The 19,708-nt window shown below is 42.1% G+C and overlaps 1 protein-coding gene across 1 annotated transcript in view; it reads right to left on the bottom strand.

The window, feature by feature from the left end:
- LOC135204211 (GPI ethanolamine phosphate transferase 1-like) overlaps positions 1-19,708 on the bottom strand; it is a 75,155-nt gene that overhangs the window by 34,418 nt on the left and 21,029 nt on the right. Inside the window, 4 exon segments of the mRNA XM_064234315.1 lie at positions 7,162-7,285; positions 9,060-9,200; positions 9,957-10,184; positions 11,366-11,592. Of these exon segments, the coding sequence (XP_064090385.1) occupies positions 7,162-7,285; positions 9,060-9,200; positions 9,957-10,184; positions 11,366-11,592 (720 nt within the window).

Here is a 19,708-nt window from a genome sequence, read left to right as displayed (position 1 = left end):
GTTGGCAACACTGTCGTTGACAGATACGAAAACCTTCCCTCAAATCAGTTGTGATAGGCAGATCGTGGGGTAGGATGGGTGGGACTAGATAAATTATACAGGTAAGTATTATTAATATTAATTTTAGAATAAAAAGTTCCATATTAATAAACATTACCTTAATATAATTTATCTAGCCCGATTACACATTGAAAAGGAGGAGGGAATCTGAATACAATTTCCCCTTCGGACAGAATAGGAGAAAACAAACAAAGAAATATATATCATAGGCAGTCAAAAACTCAACCCAAGGTCAAAGATACTAACAACTCAAAGTCTCCTACCATAATGCCACCAACTGCGGTAGCACAGGACAAGGAGTAAGTGTCATAGTCAGTCCGTCTGTACTAAAGTCAGGTGACCGACCAGGTGGACCAGTCAGAACGAATTGCGGACAGCAAGGCTGCACCCTGAAGGACTATCAAGCACTATTCTTTCCTAAAGGGATGAGTGTCTGGACTGTCTGGGCGATTCAAAGCTAAGCAAACCTTGGGGGGTGTATCAACGCAACCCGAAGTCGCCAGCAACGAATCGGCTCATGAGCAACTCCTAACTCGAGCTTTCTGGTGCCAAGAGAAGAGCGCGGAGCAAAAAGGCGATTCAGTCCCGAAGGACGAATGCCTGGACAGTCCAACCTGGTCTCATGTTACACGATCATCGGGGGTGTATCAACGCAACCGACTTCGTCAACAAGAAACTCAGGGCTACTAAATGTCGCCTGATCTCCACGAGTGTCTGACTCTGAGAAGACAGGTGAGACACAAAAGTAGATGGTGAGCGAGTCACCAGATGACAGCAGACGATCCATCGACTAATTCCCTGTCCAGGACAGTGAAGAAGCAGGAGTCGTCAGGACCAGCGAACCAGTGGCTAGTCCTAGGTCAGCATCGACTCTGGGAGAAGCGTAGTCGCCAGTGCCGACAACCCAGTGGCTGGAACCATTTCACACTGAAAATGGAAGCAGCATGAGTTGCCAAGCAGTCAGTCCTTGTCATCAAAAACACCTAAATACCAAAACTGCCTAATTCCCATTATAACTACGTCAAAAACTGCCATGGTTATAATACAAAAAAAAAAAAATATACAATAATAAGAATAATATACAGGTAGCAACCAAACGTAAAACAGGAAGACTACCTAATTCTCCTGTCTGACGACCTGTCCTGCCATCACCAACGGGCCCAAAGAACGAAGGTCGCCTAGAACTAGAGAAAATATCCCTCAAGTAAAAAGAGGCAAAAACAGAATTAGAACGCCAAGTCGCCGCCTCAAGCACCTTGGCGACTGAGACATTCTTCATAAAAGCTACTGTGTAGCAACTGCTCTAATACTGTGTGCTCTCGGCGTCTGGTCTTCCCCAGCAGCCGAACCACCAGTTTTAACGATCAGATCTCTGAGAAAAAAGGATACACCATTCTTTGAAATAGGTCTCTTGACATTTCGGGGTGAAACAAACAGATGACGGGGACGACCCTGAATGTCCTTCGTGCGGCGTAAATAACATGAGAGCGCCCTAACAGGGCAAAGAACTAATTCCTCATTTAAATTACCAACAAAGTCGACCAGCGACTTCAGTACGAAAGACCTGGGAATGGGATTATCAGACGATTCAGTCTTTGCGACAAATTCAGGAAGGTATGACAAAATCATGTCTTGTCCAGATCTGGCAACCAGAAAAGAGAGTGCTTGCAGTTCACCCACCCTCTTGGCTGTAGCCAGTGAGACAAGGAAGAGTGTCTTAGAAGAGAGGTCCCTAAATTTGGCAGAATTCAGAGGCTCAAACTGAGGGAACCTTAAGGCTTGAAGGACTTTGTTAACGTCCCATGTCGGAGGCGAACACTGCGGCCTGGGTCGAGATAGGGAAAAAGATCGAAGTAAATCTCTAATGACATAAGATGAAGAGATCAGGAAGCCTTGCCTTAAAAACATAGGAAAGCATAGACCTATAACCCTTAATGCACGAAGGTGACAGGGCCCTGTCATGATGTAAATGAACTAAAAACTCCGCTACTTTCGGTAAGGAAGGTCTAGAAATTGAATGTCCTTGAGACTTACACCAACGTCTGTAAACCGACCATTTAGCCTGATAATTTACTCTGGTTGATTGTCGCCTGGCAAGAGCCAACTGTCGCGCCACTCTGGAGGAGAACCCTTCGTGCTTGGAGAACCTCCTGACAGTCTCCAGGCATGAAGATGAAGCATGTGGAGCCTCTGATGGAACCGATGAAAATGGGGTTGTTTGAGAAGATCTGGTCTCTCTGGCAGGCGAATGGGGGTTCCACCAGTGCTTCCAGAAGGTTGGGAAACCACTCCTTCTGTGGCCAGAAGGGGGCGATCAAGGTGAGATCCAGACGCTTGGTTGCCCTCACTTTGTTGAGGACTGACCTCACCAGAGAGAACGGAGGAAAAGCATAGGCTTGAAGTCCCTCCCAGTCCTGCAAAAGAGAGTCTGTCCCGGCACTCTGAGGAGTCTGGTATGGGGCGAAGAATATCTGGCACCGAAAATTCAGTGGGGTGGCAAACAGATCGACTGTGACAGGCCATTTCTTCCTGAGGCTGTCGAAGACTTCCTGGCAAAGTGTCCACTCCGACCCTTGAACTTCGTTCGGTCTCGACAAGGCGTCTGCTAAGACGTTGTGATGGCCCAGGATAAACTGAGGGACCAACGTAATCCCCCTGTCTTCTGCCCAACACAGGATTGATCGGGCTTCTTGAGTGAGAAGATCCGACTGTGTGCCGCCTTGGTTTCTCAAGTACGAGACTGCTGTGGTGTTGTCGACAAAGATCGCGACAACCGACTCCAAGTTGTTCCTGAAATGAAAGAAGGCCTAGGTACACTGCCCTCAGTTCCCTCCAATTTATTGACATGCTCCTCTCCTCCTCTAACCAAAGGCCCGAAGCGGCTTCGGAGCCCAGGTGTGCGCCCCAACCTTGATCCGAGGCGTCTGACCAAAACATTAGGTCCGGAGGAACCGAAAGAAGAGATGTCCCTGACTTGAGGCGGTGAACGTTGCATCCACCAACGGAGATCCTTCCGACATTGTGGAGAAGAGGCGACTATCGTGTCCTTGGACACGAAATCCCATGACTGGCGAAGTGTCGACTGAAGGGACCTCATTCTGAGACGACCTCCGGGAACCAGTTGGATGAGGGATGACAAATGGCCCAGGAGAGACCTCCAAAGAGAAACTGGCTGCATTACGGAGGACAAAAATTCTTCGATCAGACTCAGAAGCTTGTCTATCCGTTTCTGAGCGGGAGAAGCCCTCAAAATCTGGGAATTCAAACAATCCCCAGATAAGTCATAATCTGGCAAGGGATTAGATTGGACTTGTCGAAGTTGACACGAATGCCCAACTCGACACAAAGAGACAGAACTATCTCCCTCGACGGAGACATTTCTCTAGAGATTCGGCCTGGACTAGCCAATCGTCCAGATACCGAAGCATCCTTACATTTAACTGATGCAGAATAGCTGAAACAGGAGCCATACCCGAGAAAAAGACCTGTGGAGCAGTGGTGAGGCCGAAACAAAGGGTCTTGAACTGGGAAAAACTCCCAGAGTCCGTTGGAAAAAACCCGAAAGGTTAAGGTCTGCTTCTTGGATGGATGACCGGGGATTTGCAGATAAGCATCCTGCAGATCGATGGAAATCATCCAGTCCCCCCTCCTGACGGATGAAAGAACAGTCTGGACCGTCTCCATCCTGAACTTGGACTTTAGAATGAACTTGTTCAAAACCGAAAGATCTATGATGGGGCGCCAGGCACCCGAGGCCTTTAGAACTACAACATCCGAGAGTAAAACCCTGGAGGAGGAGGAGCTCGCTCTATGGCATCCTTCTCCAAGAGGGCCAAAAGCTCCTTCTCCAAGGCTTGACCCCTGATTGAGTGAGGGGAATAACTGCTGAACTCGAGAGGACGATTGGAAAGTGGAGGTCTGGAAACAAAAGGGATCTCGTAACCTTCCTTCAGGACCTCCACCACCCAAGCATCCACCGCTCTCGACCTGCCAAGCTGACCAATGGCGGGAGAGACAAGCTCCTACTGCGGTCTCCAGGCGAGGTGATGACTCCTACTTCCGAAAATTCTTACGCAGAGACAAGGAAGAAGAAGAAGAAGAAGAAGAAGGTCCTCCTGGAGGTTGAGCTCTTTCTCTGCCCTTGGAGCCACGCCAAGAACCTCTCCCGCGTTTCAAAGGGTGAGCACCAGAGGATGAAGAAGAAGCACCAGCAACCTGAGATGTACTCTGGAAAAAAGAGCCAGAAGGAGGTTGTTGGGCTGGAGCAGAAGGTACAGATCTGGTCCTAAACTTACGCTTACTCCTTGAAGGAATGGGAGGAAGACCAGAGGAAAAAGCTCTTGATAAGGCCCAGTGAGCTTGGGAAGAGGCATCACCTTGATGTTCCTTCAAAACCTCAGAAAGCACAGAAATATCGAAAAGGAAATCGCCAAAAGGAGAAGAGGACAACAGACGGGTTCTCTGAATCTCCGATACAGAGGAGGGTAACTGCGACAAATACAGGTTACGCCTTAGAGAAACAAGAAAGGCCTGCATTGAAGCAGCAAGCTCGTTCTGATGTACAGAAGCGATTGAAATGGATGAGCAGAATTTCTCAAAGAGGAGCATCAGGAGGAACAAACCCGGAGTCCTTGATATACATTAAAAGCCCTCCGAGGACCCACATATTGAAGGACTGAGCTTCTTGTAAGGAGCTCATAACAGCCTCCATAGCAATAAAATCTTCAATTGAGACAGAGACCGAAGCCTTAGAAGGCAAGGGTTGACTTGAAAGTCGGACAAAATCAGGATTGGCTTGGGGGGTCGAGAGAATGAAGAATCATCCGCACCTGGTAAACTCCTCTCCGGTGTCGTAGAAGAGAAGAGAGCTTCCTCTTCCCTTCCCCGATCACCTTCGAAAGTTTAGCGGCAACGTCCGTCCTCACTCTCGCGAACCTCTGGGCAAAGGGAAAACGTAAAAAATTTCCGTGACCGGGAAGGACCGTCAAGAAAAATCCCTTCTGTAATACAACGAGGCGGAGGCTGCTTCTGCTCTTTAGGCCTCGCCTGAGGAAGAAAACTCAAAATTAAATCAAAAAGTTTCTTGAATTCTACATCATGACATCCATTCGAGGAAACATCAATATCACACGAATCCGCGTCATCATCATCATCATCGTCAGATCCTAACTTAGAAACTTCCTCTGAAGTAAAATCCTGACGACTAGCTATCTTAGGTCCGACACTAATATCCCTCCCCCTTCTCCTAAATAAGCGCCTTTGGCACTGTTTCGGGACTAACAGGGGACACGTTGGGTAAAGATTCTTTAGGCACCTGCCCGGACCGGATCCCCCCTAGGCCTTCGCCACGACGGGGTTCACAAGCCGGGGTATCTGTCGCACCGTTACCCATGGTGCTGTCGACAGGTACCTGACGAGGAGCTGAAAATGAATCTAAAAGTGTGTTAGACATTCTAGTAAAGGCTTCTTGAAAATTCTCTGACAGATTGTTAAACTTAGCAGAAATATCTCTATCTAGACTCTGTTTCTGTTTCCAGGTAGTTTCCATTGCCAAAATCTTCGAATCTACATCAGAACTAACTTCACTAATTACCGGTTGTACAGGGGGCAAAGCATCAATTAATTCGGAATCGGAGTCGTACGATACCGAAACCGAAGAGCCAGAATCATGAGCGCCCAAGTCAAAGAATTCGTTAGATACAGTTTTAGCAATCGATTTCTTTTTCTCCTTAACCGATCTTTTACGCTGCAAGATTGTTTGGCGTTTCATATAAGCAGTCATATCCTCGTCAGACCAGGGCTTACATACGTCACAACGAGAAGTCAAGTCACAAACCTGTCCACGACAAGAACTACAAATGTCATGGGGTTCATACTCCCTGCTACTCATCCTTGTCCCACAAACCGGGCAGTTCCTGATGTTGCTGGCAGAAGGAAGCATCGTAATTTCTTGGTAATCCATTGTAGAATTGGACAGGTCAGTAGTTCCGGGTCGCGCAAAAGTTCGTAATTTAAGATAAGAACCACAACAGAAATCAAAGTTAATTCACTATTTCGTGATGTAATGCGTGAGTGGTAATTCATATAAAGTTTCATTTAACAAATAATGAAAGCTTTAAAGGCACAAAAATGTTTAAGGAAATTTATAAAGAGCGGCCGTGATGTAAACAACACGGGCGCTCGTTAACAACTGATTTGAGGGAAGGTTTTCGTATCTGTCAACGACAGTGTTGCCAACTGGCAGACAGAATGGGAGGTAACAGGGTTGCCAATGTGGTAAATTTTGGTGCGGTTTTTGGGGATTTAGGGCTAGATAAATTATATTAAGGTAATGTTTATTAATAGTTATATTCCCTACTTCTGAAGGTGAATATAAAGGTAGCTTAGATCCAGATACGTACTGTATATATCTTAGCTGTATGAATTTTAGCCTGCAAACTAATAGTACATTTTGCCTCACAATTTCTCTAACAAAAATGTCTAACAAAAAATCAAATGCTCTACAATACATAACAGGTGCCTGACCAGTAACACAGAGGAGGTAAAATCAATACTGATTCCACACCTCACACACATATAACAGTTTTTTCACAAGATTTCAAGCTCACTTTGCATTCATGCCACAATATAACATTTGTAAGCTCATGCCAAGTACATCATACTATTAGTAACATTGTAATACAGCCAGTCCCTGGTTACCAGAGGAGGTTCCATTCCGACGGCTTAACGATAAGCAAAAATTGCTAATAACCAAAAATCGGCACTTATCAGCGCCAATAACCAGATTTTGGTGCTAATAACTGGTTAATGGCTCCTCTTTTAGGTATGTATCAGCACCAATACTCTACTATAAGCTACAATAACTGGAAATCACTGATTTTTGGCAATTTTTAGCACTAAACAAACGCCATAAAACCATATCACCAATAACTGGGGAATGCCTTAAAGAAAACTCAAAGTTGCAAATAATAAGGACGATTAATCAGAATGGGCAATCTGATACCCAAGGGTCCCTGAGTTATCAGATTAATAGATAAAATAAATTAATCCACAAACAATAATTCAATCCACTAACTATAGAAATTAAGAAATCAATATTACCTAGCAATTTGGTGATGTTTGTTATGCCCCAAACTAACAGAATGAGGGCAAGCAACACAGATGATCTAGACACTCTTCGGCCCTCAATAGTACCACCAGCCATTCTTAATACAGCACTATGATCCTAGAATTTAACAAATATTTCATATTAATGCACAACATATGTACTAGTATATAACTTATCCATACTATCCTACTACATACGCTAGTTAAGCATTACTAATAATGTCTAGACTAATTACATAATACTGTACTTATTTCAATACAAAATTTTTTGTAAATACAATTGTTATATTGTTTCAAGTAAGGAACAAATTATTACAAAAATGTTAACATACAGTACTGATACAGTCATCATTGAAGAAACAATAAGACAGCCTAACATTTTCTTTTATGCAAAATTTATAAGTTCCTGAAAATTATGTATAATAGTGCCCTGAAAAAGAGAATTAAACACAGAGGAGAATAAGACAAATTAATGACAAAAAAATGTGGTCTTGGTTTTTTCTTTTATAGCCTTCATGAGGCACCCTCTGACACGTCAGAAGGATCATCTACATCTGAAGAACCAACATCTGCTTGCAGATTTTCTTTACAAATCTAATAAAAAAAAGTAAGCAGCTCTTTTAGATGTCCTATATAGGATAGTACTATGCACTGCATAGTTTTCCATTAAAATGTATCAGTACATACTCTGGATGTCCATATTAAACTTCAAAAAATTACATATTTTACATCCCTGAATCAACTGCAAAATTGTAAGACTCTTTATAGTAATGCAACATTATGAAGCTGTAGCATTATTTTATGATTAACACTACAGATTTACAGTATTTCTTATTCATGAAAAAAACATTCTGCTTTTTTAGTTTATAACAGCTTTGGTTTTCTTTATGATATTTCAGCATCTGTCAGCTTCCATCATTTTGCACTGTGAATGGTAGGCAATAGAAGAACTTCTTTTTGTCTTGAAACTTCATTGATATATCTAGAGCTTTCCTGTCAGAAACCTGATGAAGTTTCATCTGAACTCATTTGGCCCTTATAATAATCAGTACTAATAGTTTTTATCATTCATCTTAATTGTGGAGGGTAATGAGACAGAAAAAGATAAGAATCTATTTCAGCCTACACTATGCATATTTAACAAATGAAGCTCTTTCTTATAAGTACATGCACAAGACACTCTCCCATCTACGTACAAAATGCACATTAAACATTTGCTAATGGGATAGGAAGGACAAACAATTTGAATAAATCAAGAAAATAAAAATAAGTAGGGAGATTTTATGGTAATGAACAAGTATTTTCCTGGCTGAAAAAGAAACTAATTAGTCACAAGGGAAGAGATTAAGCCAAAGCTAATAAAATGCTAGATTTTTGCTTTCCTCTTGAGAGATGGCACTTTATATAATTTCATAGGCCTTGGGGGACTTCCCTTGTCACTGAACTGCTTCTATGGAAGCATTTTAATTGATAAAACTACAGATGATACATGCAACTAAACAATATCCACAAGAGAAATGACAAAACATTACTGTTGTGAACACCCAGGCCATGTCACTTGAGGAAGCCTCAAGCAGCATCAGGATACTACACAGTAAACGTAAAAATTCACTTCATTAAGCTGATATTACATGTAATACTCGGTGCATAGTAAATTAAGTTTTGTGCTATGAAATTCCCTTTAGAATTATTAAAAGTATTTTTCATGCACCTATATTCCAGTTTGCATACTAGCTGTGTAAATTAAAAGTAGACGATAATAAACAGTTGAGCAAGGTATTAGATAAAGTTTCAATAAGGTCAAGTCAAACAGCATGAAATATTTTCACTGAATAAGCTGTAAAATGTATTGCAATGATATGCAACTTTTATCTACAGCACTTTATACTTACCCTTAAAAGATGACATATCATTAAAAAAATCCATCCTAAAAATCCTAAGGCAATGTGAATTGACAAAGCAAAACGATCATAGTTCTGATAGTAGTCCATTCCTTGCTGGGTCATGGATATTAAATGCAAACTCTCATCATTCTGAAAATAAAACATGGACACCCTTAAGTATTGTAATGGCACCTTCCATTATTCTGTAAAGATATAGCAATATAAAAAACACAGTTTTTATACTATATCAATTTCCTCAAAACCAATAGCAGGCAATCCAAAATACCATAAATCAACATTAATTAACAGCTCCAGTCACACCAGTTTGAAGGATCTTATATGGCAAAAAGACCCATTATGCATGACCACTTAAAAATTAGAAAAGTAAGTGCTCACATCAACAAGGTAGTGGTGCGTAGAGCAAATAGAGAAGCAAATAGATTATAAATAAATGCAATCAAAACCAGTTCCAATACAGAGTGAAGCAAGGAATACACAAATATATGTAAATAACAAATTAAAGAATTTGCCACACTGCAATACTGGGAAAAACAGCAATTGTAACCCCAGGGAGCAGAATAATTGGAGTTAAGCCTTCTTTCTTTGTCCAGTCCAGTGGAACTCAAGTTGGGCATACATGAGTCTTTTCTTGTTACTGGATCTTTCAAATTGAAGTAGCATTAGAGAACTACTACTTATTCAACGTTTGATAAAAGTAATGTAACACTAAATTTGTCATAATCCCTTTATATCCAAAGCCCACAGCATACAATAAACACACACCACATAATAAATTACACTGATGATAGCAACACAAAACTATTTATATTGTAAACTGAAAGACATGACAGTCTTAGTGTAAACTTTATCATGCCATAAACTCAAAATACAAAAATCAGTACTCACTGCCTCTTTGAAATTAGAACTTCTTATGTTGTTTCTTATCTGCTTTAGCAACTCCAGTTCTTTGTCGGGCGAAAGAATGGTATAGGGCCAATAAAACATTGGCAAAATTTCCTGCTCTTTCTGAGCTCTCTTCTGCTGGTACTGCGCAAGCATTTGACGGGCATTTGCAAATAAAGCATCAGCCTTGTATAGCTCTGAGGATTCAAGATACTCCATATGCAATATACCCTGGAATACAAACCAACCATGAAGTATATAGATACCACAAATATTCTGGAAAATAATTTTACTCCCATATCTCATGATGATTAAATAAGAGTAAGGGTAATAAAGATTATGTAAATTTGACATATTTAGGATTTTAATCCACAGAGCTCCAAAAAAGATAGTTCATATATTACATTCATGTTTTCTCATCTAATCAAGTTATCTTGTTAAATTATCAGTTATTATTAACTTAATAAATAAGAGTTACATTTCATCCACCTCCAAAATCTAATCTACAGGCTGATATAGCCATTCCTAGCATTGTGTGTCAATAACTTCAATGATCACATGCATAGATTATGCCTGACTAAAATATTCCGTAAGCATAATTCTTTAAAACTTCCTATGCTTCCAGAGAAACCATGGAATTTGAAACTTCTGAGTGGCACTTTATATTAAACCCAATACACACAAAAAAAAGAAGAAAAAAAAAAAGACTATGATCCATATGTGTAACTTATTCCTTGCAGGCCATTACATCTCCACAGTTCTGAAGACATCCATAAACTGTATAAAAATATGTTAGCGTTCTAAATTTAAAAATTACTTAATACCCAAGGCTCAATTGCAAAACCATTATTTCATTCTATCACAACCCCATCACTTGTATGTGCCTACATCCAGTGTTTTCTTATACCCCAGACACTGGAAGCTTCTATTTAGGAGACAAAAAGACCCACAGTGGCAAACCAAGGGTCAAGCTAAGAGACAGAAACAAACATAAACACTATCATTAATGTAAATTTTGTTTAAATAATGAAGGTGATTATCATCTTAGTTCTAACTAGAACTATATGAGACCTTAGCTACATGTAAGGTGTCCTAAAGGAAACAGTGGATGAATTCTATATCAAAATAAGAAAAAATATTTTTCAACCTTCATTCACAAAGCACAATTTATATTTTAAGAGATAACTATTAAAACAGATGCGATGAGTCAAAATTCATAAAAATTCTACACCTAACTTTTTAATATCAAAATGATCAGATGCTCTATTAAATATAGGAAACCTTCCATAAAGACCTGGACAAGTTATTAAAATCAGCAATATAACTAATATTCAAAAAGTAGAACATTTTAAATTACCACTTTTAACTAAACAAAAAGTAGCAAATGACTAGAATTTATATCATTGGCATACCATGTTATTGACAGGTATAGGAATACCTAAGATGGATGACATGAGAGGAGCCAGATCAGCTTGGTGTAAATCATGTCTTCTGACATGTGTCAAACCCCACTTCTCGACACGTGAATCATACATCATTTTTTCCTTAAATTCAGAGGGATCCTTAGGATGAGCAACTCCTGCACCCCAAGCAACAATTGGTGTCTCAGTCTCACTTGGATCGCCTGCACCATGAGACCCTATCAAAAGATGAACAAAAAGTTCTGTAATGTTACATAGTATCTAAAATTATATAAAAACCAAAAAACTGCACGTCATCGCAAAATAGCAAGTGGGAAATTGCATTTTGTGAATTAAATACTAAAATATAGTCAAATAGAAGATCAACCACTAATTCCTATTTTACAAAAATAAGTCAGTTACATATCCTTAAATACAGGCAGTCCCCGGCTTACAACGAGCGTTCCATTTTTTGAGACTCGTCATAAGCCGAAAATCGTCGTAAGCCAGAAAATCATAAAAAATCCCAAGAAAACCTTACTTTTAATGCTTTGAGTGCATTTATGTAAACTGCATTTGTATTGTATTTTCCATCGAAAAAACTCCTCAAATATTGATTATTTTGCATTTTTGGAGTCATATTTCTTCTGTCAGATCGGCGCCGCAAGCAGCATAAACCTGGAAATAATTTCTGATGAATATACTAATTGAAAAGCGTTGTAACCTTGGAACGTCGTAAGCCGAACCCGTCATAAGCTGGGGACTGCCTTTACATATACAGGCAGTCCCGGCTTACGACGGGTTCGGCTTACAACATTCCGAGGTTACGACACTTTTCAATTATCTTTATCAGAAATTATTTCCAGGTTTACGGCACATGTTCCAGGGTTACCATGCCTACAACGCTGATCTGGCAGAAGAAATTTTACTCCAAAAATGAAAAATAATCAATATTTGAAGGTTTTTTATGATAAGTGCAATAAGAATGCAGTTTACATAGTTTTTAATGAACCCAAAGCATTAAAAGTAAGGTTTTCTTGGGATTTTTGATGATGTTCCAGCTTATGACGATTTTCGACTTACAACGCGTCTCAAGAACGGAACCCCCATCGTAACCCGGGGGCTGCCTTATATGCGGAATTTACACCCAAAAACAATAGGCAACAAGCCAAATGGTCTCAAAGAAATTACATAGACCACTGTAGCTTGTTACCGGTTATTTAAAGTCAAAACAACCAGATTCACCCGTCTGTTGGGGGAGCAACGGAGCTCCCTCCAACACCAAGCCATTCCTTCTTTAAGCAAGTGCATACAAGGAAGGTAGCTAATGCAATGTTTAACATTATTACATTACCAGTCTTTAAACTCAGTAAAATTTTACATTGTTCATTGTAAAGATGAGCTATTCAAAATATTGTGAGATCGCTACTGAAATGGTATATCAAATAATATCAGGTCATTCAACAAACTTAAACATCGGTTCGATGAACCAATGTTTACGTATCGTCCGACACTCGGCAGAGTAGTTAAATGATTGGTAATTCTTGGCAATAACTCCTCACAGATAGTGACGAACTGCAAGGAACTTTCCGAGAATACGACAGCCATTTGGGATTGGTGCGTCAAATGTGTTTCGCTGTGTTTAGTACTATACCCCTGGGGGTTAATTACAGTCAATCCCCCCAAAATAATGGTAAATTCATAATAAGCAACCCAAATATTATAGGAAACTGTAATTTCGAAAGAAATACCCAACCTGGAGTTATTAGCTAGATCTACCAAACAATTAATTGCGATTTCACTGTAAATGCGAACTATGAAGCTGAAGGTATTCGACTTTCAGTTTGGATACCGAAGTCAAGTAAATAACCTGCAAAAAATGAACTGCTGCCGATACCAGATGTTATCACCATGCGCTGGCCAGAGCACGCTACGAATAGCAAAACTACCTATTCTTCACATTAGGCGAAAACCCAATGCCTATATATGTGATTCACTCTCTTCAACTTTCCCAAAACTATAGTCCCAACATAAGGTTATTACCCTGACTGGAAATCAAACTATCCCCCAAGTCAGAATGAAAAACAATTGATCTAGGTGGATAATCCCTCCTACCATCAAGCATGTGACAAATGAGCCAGACTCTGACTTTAACCCAATGGAAAAGAAAAATCTACACAGATCTTCTCAATCGCCTTCAAGATCCACATCAAGCTGAATATCAGGGGAAAGGGAGACTCTAGTAACCATGGTCCATCTTTGCACTCCAGTCAGAACATTAACACTACCTGTGGAAGGGTGTGGTAATGAAATTAATTATGAATGCACTGGCGACTGTTTTACGACAGGATCGCTCACAGGCGTACCAAAACAGGACCAGGAGAGCTGGATCAAACACGATTAGGGAAATCCCTAACATCAGCTAAATTACTGATTTGACTATCTGCAAATTCTCTATAGTTATCAAGGATAGAGCTCAAACCATTAAAAGATACACCTGACGTCATTGTTTGGCCTACCTCATTTTCAGATGATGCGACAGGTCTAACAGAATCATCTACATACATTCTCCCACTGATCTGGTAACATTGCAAGGTCTGGTAACACTGTAAGTTCTTGCACATAAAACACTTTTGTGCAAAAACAAAGTGCCTAGAGTAACTTGCACTTCTGCAGCCCTACACTTGCTATTATTCCTAATGGGTACTGATTTAATGAAAGTCACATATTCCTGACCCATCCCTACACTGATTGCAGTAACTTTGAACCTGTCATACCCCCTTACAATTAGAACATACGGTATGAACGTCAAAATAAAGAAGTGCAGCATCTAGTGTTCATTGAAGCTGATTAAGCTGCATTGCTATGACTGGGGAAATCTTCCATAAAAATGAAGACAAATTTACAAATAACTAAAAGTAAGATTGTCATCCAATATACAATGAAGAGCTGTCGGGGTCAGTATGTACTGGACAGCAACAAAGAGAGGAATGGATTGGTGTTGGAGGGGAGAGCTCTGCCGTTCGCCCAACAGACAGGGGCGAATCTGGTTGTTTTGACTTTAAACAACCGGTAACAAGCTACAGTGGTCTAATTTATTAGAGACCATTTAGCTTGTTGCCGATTGTTTTTGGGTGTAAATTCTGCATATGTATGTATTTAAAGATATATAATGTAAAAATTGGTACTACTAAAAATGTCAACTGAAGGTCTGGGATGGCTGTCTCCTTGATGAACTGTATGGATCAGACTAAAAGTGTAAAACAATGTATACAACATATGTTTGTTAGTGTTTTATGATACTCAAATGTCAAAATGATATTGTTATAATACAATAAAGTTTCATACATACTTACCTGGCAGATATATACATAGCTAAGACTCCGTCGTCCCCGACAGAAATTCAAATTTCGCGCCACTCGCTACAGGTAGGTCAGGTGATCTACCGGCCTGCCCTGGGCGGCAGGACTAGGAACCATTCCCGTTTTCTACTCATATATTTTCTCTTCCACCTGTCTCCATGCGGGGAGGCTGGGTGGGCCCTAATCGTATATATCTGCCAGGTAAGTATGTATGAAACTTTATTGTATTATAACAATATCATTTTCATACAATCAACTTACCTGTCAGATATATACATAGCTGATTGGCACCCTTCGGTGGAGGGTAAGAGACAGCTACTACTGGAATAGACAGGTAAACAACATCTGTTGTAGGTATAAATTAAAAACCTTGGTTCCTACCTGATAGGTGGTAGACTTCGTGGGTGTTTTCCCCGTAGTCTGCATCACCTCAAGAAACTTTAGCGAGATATGTGATCTATGGCCAAGAATTCTTGTGGGTCTGCCGAAGGGGTCTTATCCACTTACTCGGCAGAGCCTGAAAGGACTTTGTCAATGGGTGCTGATCCACTTACATGACAACACACCTTATTAAGGAGCACACAACCAATCCCGACCACCTGATCCTAACCACCATGTTAGTATTAAAAATTGCTCAGAGTTATCCCCAACTCTTCGCAACAACCGTAACTCAAAACACAATGCACAAGCACACAATAATTTCAAAAAAAAATTTATCTATTACAAGATATCACAAGAGTTCCTTACTGAACTGAAGTGACTGGCCGCTTGTGCGGCAACTGCACTTGTTCAGCAGAAAGTCTAGAACATATCTATAAGACTTAAGTAGTAAAAAAAAAATTTTAAGGATTGTTGTAAGCTCCTGTACCCAGGATTGTGCCCGCAGACACAAAAGGACCTAATGAAAAACATTTTTCATAGGTCACACGCACGTCCTTCAAATAGTGAGCCGCAAACACAGAATTACATCTCCAATATGTCGCTTCCAAGATATTCTTCAGCGACATATTTCTCTGAAAAGAGAGAGACGTCGCCACTGCTCTCACTTCATGAGCTCTTACTCTCAGGAGTTTTTAAAGAATCATCCGTGCAAGCCTTATGAGCGTCCATAATTACGTTCCTGACAAAAAAGGCTAAGGCATTCTTAGACATAGGTCTTGATGGATCCTTCACTGAGCACCAGAGGCCTTATCTAGAACCTCCCAACTGTTCCTTTTTCTTTAAGTAAAACTTTAATGCCCTTACTGGGCAAAGAGACCTCTCCGGTTCCCTGCCGACGAGACCCGATAATCCTTTTACTTCGAAGTTTCTCGGCCAGGGGTTCGAAGGATTTTCATTCTTCGCTAAGAATAATTCCTTGAAGGAACAGATGGCTGAATCTAAATTGAACCCGACTTTGTCACTAAGGGCGTGCAGTTCGCTAACCCTTTTTGCCGTTGCCAGAGACAAAAGGAATAAACATTTTCTCGTTATATCACGAAACGAGGCCAAATGTTGGGGTTCAAATCTCTCTGAAGCCAAGAACTTCAGCACTACGTCTAGATTCCAGTTAGGGGGAGAAGTCATTCTAGACTTCTTGGTCTCAAACGACCTAATCAGATCATGCAGATCCTTATTGTTTCCCAAATCTAGGCCTCTATTCCTAAATACGGCATACTTCTATAGCCCTTTATCGTGGCTACGGAGAGCTGCGATTCTTCCCTTAGAAATAACAGAAAATCAGCTATTTCTGTTACAGAGGTACTGGAGGAGGACAACTTCTTTGACTTACACCACCTTCTAAAAACTTCCCACTTGGATTGGTAAACCCGGATAGTGGAAGTTCTCCGGGCTCTAGCGATCGAGCTTGCTGCTTTACTAGAAAAGCCTCTCGCTCTGACAAGTCTTTCGATAGTCGAAAGGCAGTCAGAGCGAGAGCGGGGAGGTTTTGATGAAACCTCTCGAAGTGTGGCTGTCTGAGAAGATCCCTCCTTTGTGGAAGGGATCTGGGGAAGTCTACTATCCACTCCAGTACCTCTGGAAACCATTCTTGAGCTGGCCAAAAGGGGGCTATCAGGGTCATTCTTGTCCCCTTTGAAGTCACAAACTTCCTGAGTACTTGTCCTAGAATCTTGAATGGGGGAAATGCGTAAACGTCTACCTGAGACCAATCTAGTAGGAAGGCGTCTACTGCTAGAGCTCTGGGATCTTCTACTACTGAACAGAAGACTTCCAGTCTCCTCGAGAGGAACGTGGCAAAGAGGTCGACATGAGGAGTTCCCCAAAGAGACCAGAGCTTGAGGCAAACTTCTGAGTGGAGGGTCCACTCGGTATGAAGGACCTGGTTCCTCCTGCTCAGCCTGTCCGCTCGTACGTTCCTTACTCCCTGAACGAACCTCGTCAAGAGAGAGATGTTCCTTTGGGAAGTCCACAACAGCAGTTCTCTTGTGAGTTCGTAAAGGGCATACGAGTGAGTACCTCCTTGCTTCCGAATGTATGCCAGAGCGGTTGTATTGTCCGCATTCACTTGTACTATTTTGTTGCATACTAACGGTTCGAAGCTCTTTAGAGCTAGGTGTACAGCTAGCAGTTCTTTGCAGTTTATGTGCCAGGACACTTGAAGAGCATTCCAAGTGCCTGACACTTCTCTCTTTCCCAAAGCTGCTCCCCAACCTTTTTCCGACGCGTCGGAAAACAATACAAGGTTTGGGCTCTGTATTTCCAGGGAAGTACCTTTGTTTTCCCTCAGTGGGAGTAACCACCATTCTAGATGTCGTTTTATCAGATCTGGAATGGGAAAGAAGTCCGAGAGGAGTCCTGTCTTCATGTTCCACGAACTTCTGAGGAAGAACTGAAGAGGACGGAGATGAAGTCTTCCTAGATGAAAGAACTGCTCGAGCGAGGAAAGGGTCGTCTAACAGGCTCAACCATTCCCTCGCCGAAGTCCGTTCCTTCCTTAGGAAGAGAGAGACTTTTTCTAAACCTCTCGCTAGTCTCTCTTGAGAAGGAAATACTCGAAAACCCCGAGAATCCATCCGAATCCCCAGATAGACCAAGTTCTGGCTGGGGATCAGTTGGGACTTCTCGAGGTTCACGAGTAATCCTAAAGTCTTTATTAGGTTTAGTGTCACAGTCAGGGCCTCCAAACACTGTTCCTCTGACTTTGCTCTGATAAGCCAGTCGTCTAGGTATAGAGATATACTGATTCCTTTCAGATGAAGCCATCTCGCCACATTTTTCAAAAGGTTCGTGAAAACCTGAGGCGCCGTCGACAGGCCGAAGCACAAGGCTCTGAATTGGAAGATCCTTCCCCCCGTCATGAAACGGAGGTACTTCTTCGACGAAGGATGGATCGGGACGTGAAAATAGGCGTCCTGGAGATCCAGAGACACCATCCAATCCCCTTGGCGAAGAGCCGCCAGGACTGAAGCAGAGGTTTCCATGGCGAACTTCTGTTTTTGAACAAACTTGTTCAGAGCGCTGACATCCAGAACTGGTCTCCAGCCCCCCGAGGCTTTCGCAACCAAGAAAAGAGACGATTGTAAAACCCCGGGGGGGGAGCTTTGATCCAGCACAAGTTCTATAGCTCTCTTGTCCCACATCTGATCCACCATTTGTTGAAGAGTATCCTTCAACACAGGGTCCTTGTAATTGGCGGACAATTCCCTCGGAGTTGACATCAGGGGAGGATTGTCCAGGAAAGGAATGAGATATCCCTTCTGAAGAACCGACATCGACCAAGGGTCTGTGTCGATGTGAGTCCAGGCCTCCGCAAATCCCCGGAGCCTGGCACCTACTGGTGTTTGGAGGAGCGCCACTTCACTTTCCCCTTTTAAAGGGGCGGAACGAGGCTCGACCTCTCTTCTCGGTCGTTTTCCTTTTAGCGGTAACTCTAGTGGGAGGGCCACCTCGAAAGGGCCGAACAGGAGTAGACGCCACTTTCTTTTCTCCCACCATCACTGGTCTCTTCTTCCTGGACGATTGCAGGAGAAGATCCTGAGTCGCTTTCTCCGTCAGAGATCGGGAAATATCCTTCACCAACTGTGACGGGAAAAGAAAATCAGATCTAGGGGCGAATAACAAAGCTGCTCTTTGTGAATGTGACACTGCTTTCGTCAAGAAAGCGCTAAACACAGATCTCTTCTTCAAGAGACCTGCTCCAAATAAGGAAGAAACTTCCCCTGAGCCGTCTTGCACCGCCTTGTCAATACATGACAAAATTGCCAGGAGTACATCCGGTTCTAGCCCTTCAGGGCATGAGCCTTCTTGGACATCACCCCCCCAAGGGACCAATCTAGAAAGTTAAAGACTTCTAGAATGTGAAATAGTCCCTTGAGGAGATGATCCAACTCTGAAAGTCCCCAAGTAATCTTAGCCATGTGAAGCTATGTCTCCTGGATGCGTCTACCAGACTGGAAAAGTTCCGCTTCAGCTGAAGCTGGGAGAGAGACCCATATTCTCCCCAGTCTGGTACCAAATCCCTCTCTTGCCCGTAAGTCTAGGGGGAGGCATGCAAAAGACTGTCCTAACTAGCTCTTTCTTAGTTAGCATCCAGTTATCCAGCGATTGCAGAGCTCTCTTCATAGAAATCGTCGGTCTCATCTTCAAGAAAGCCGACGATTTCGGAGTCTTCGAGCATGAAAAACAGTGAACGAGGCGAAGGAGGAGCGGCAGGGATCAATGCATCTCCGTATTCCTGGAGAAGGAGAGCTGTCAAAACTTTGTAGTTCGACAGTCCTTCTTTACCGTGAGACTCGTCCTCTGATTCCTCTTCCATAATCGGATCAGTAGGAGAGGCCACTTCCCGTTCCGGGTCTTCCTGTCCAACCACTCTCTCTACTGGAGACAAACTCCTAATAGGAGAGGGGCTAAGAGAGTGTAAAGAGCTCCTATGCTTGACTGGCTCTTCGTACTTGGCTGGCTCCTCGCGCTTGGCTGGCGCCTCGCGCCTGGCTGGCGCCTCGCGCCTGGCTGACTCCTCGCGCTTTGGCTGGCGCCTCGCGCCTGGCAAGAT

Source organism: Macrobrachium nipponense, chromosome 44 (genome assembly GCF_015104395.2).
Source record: "Macrobrachium nipponense isolate FS-2020 chromosome 44, ASM1510439v2, whole genome shotgun sequence".
In the NCBI taxonomy this organism is placed as follows: Eukaryota; Metazoa; Arthropoda; class Malacostraca; order Decapoda; family Palaemonidae; genus Macrobrachium; species Macrobrachium nipponense.
This window is presented reverse-complemented; position numbering and strand designations above follow the sequence as displayed.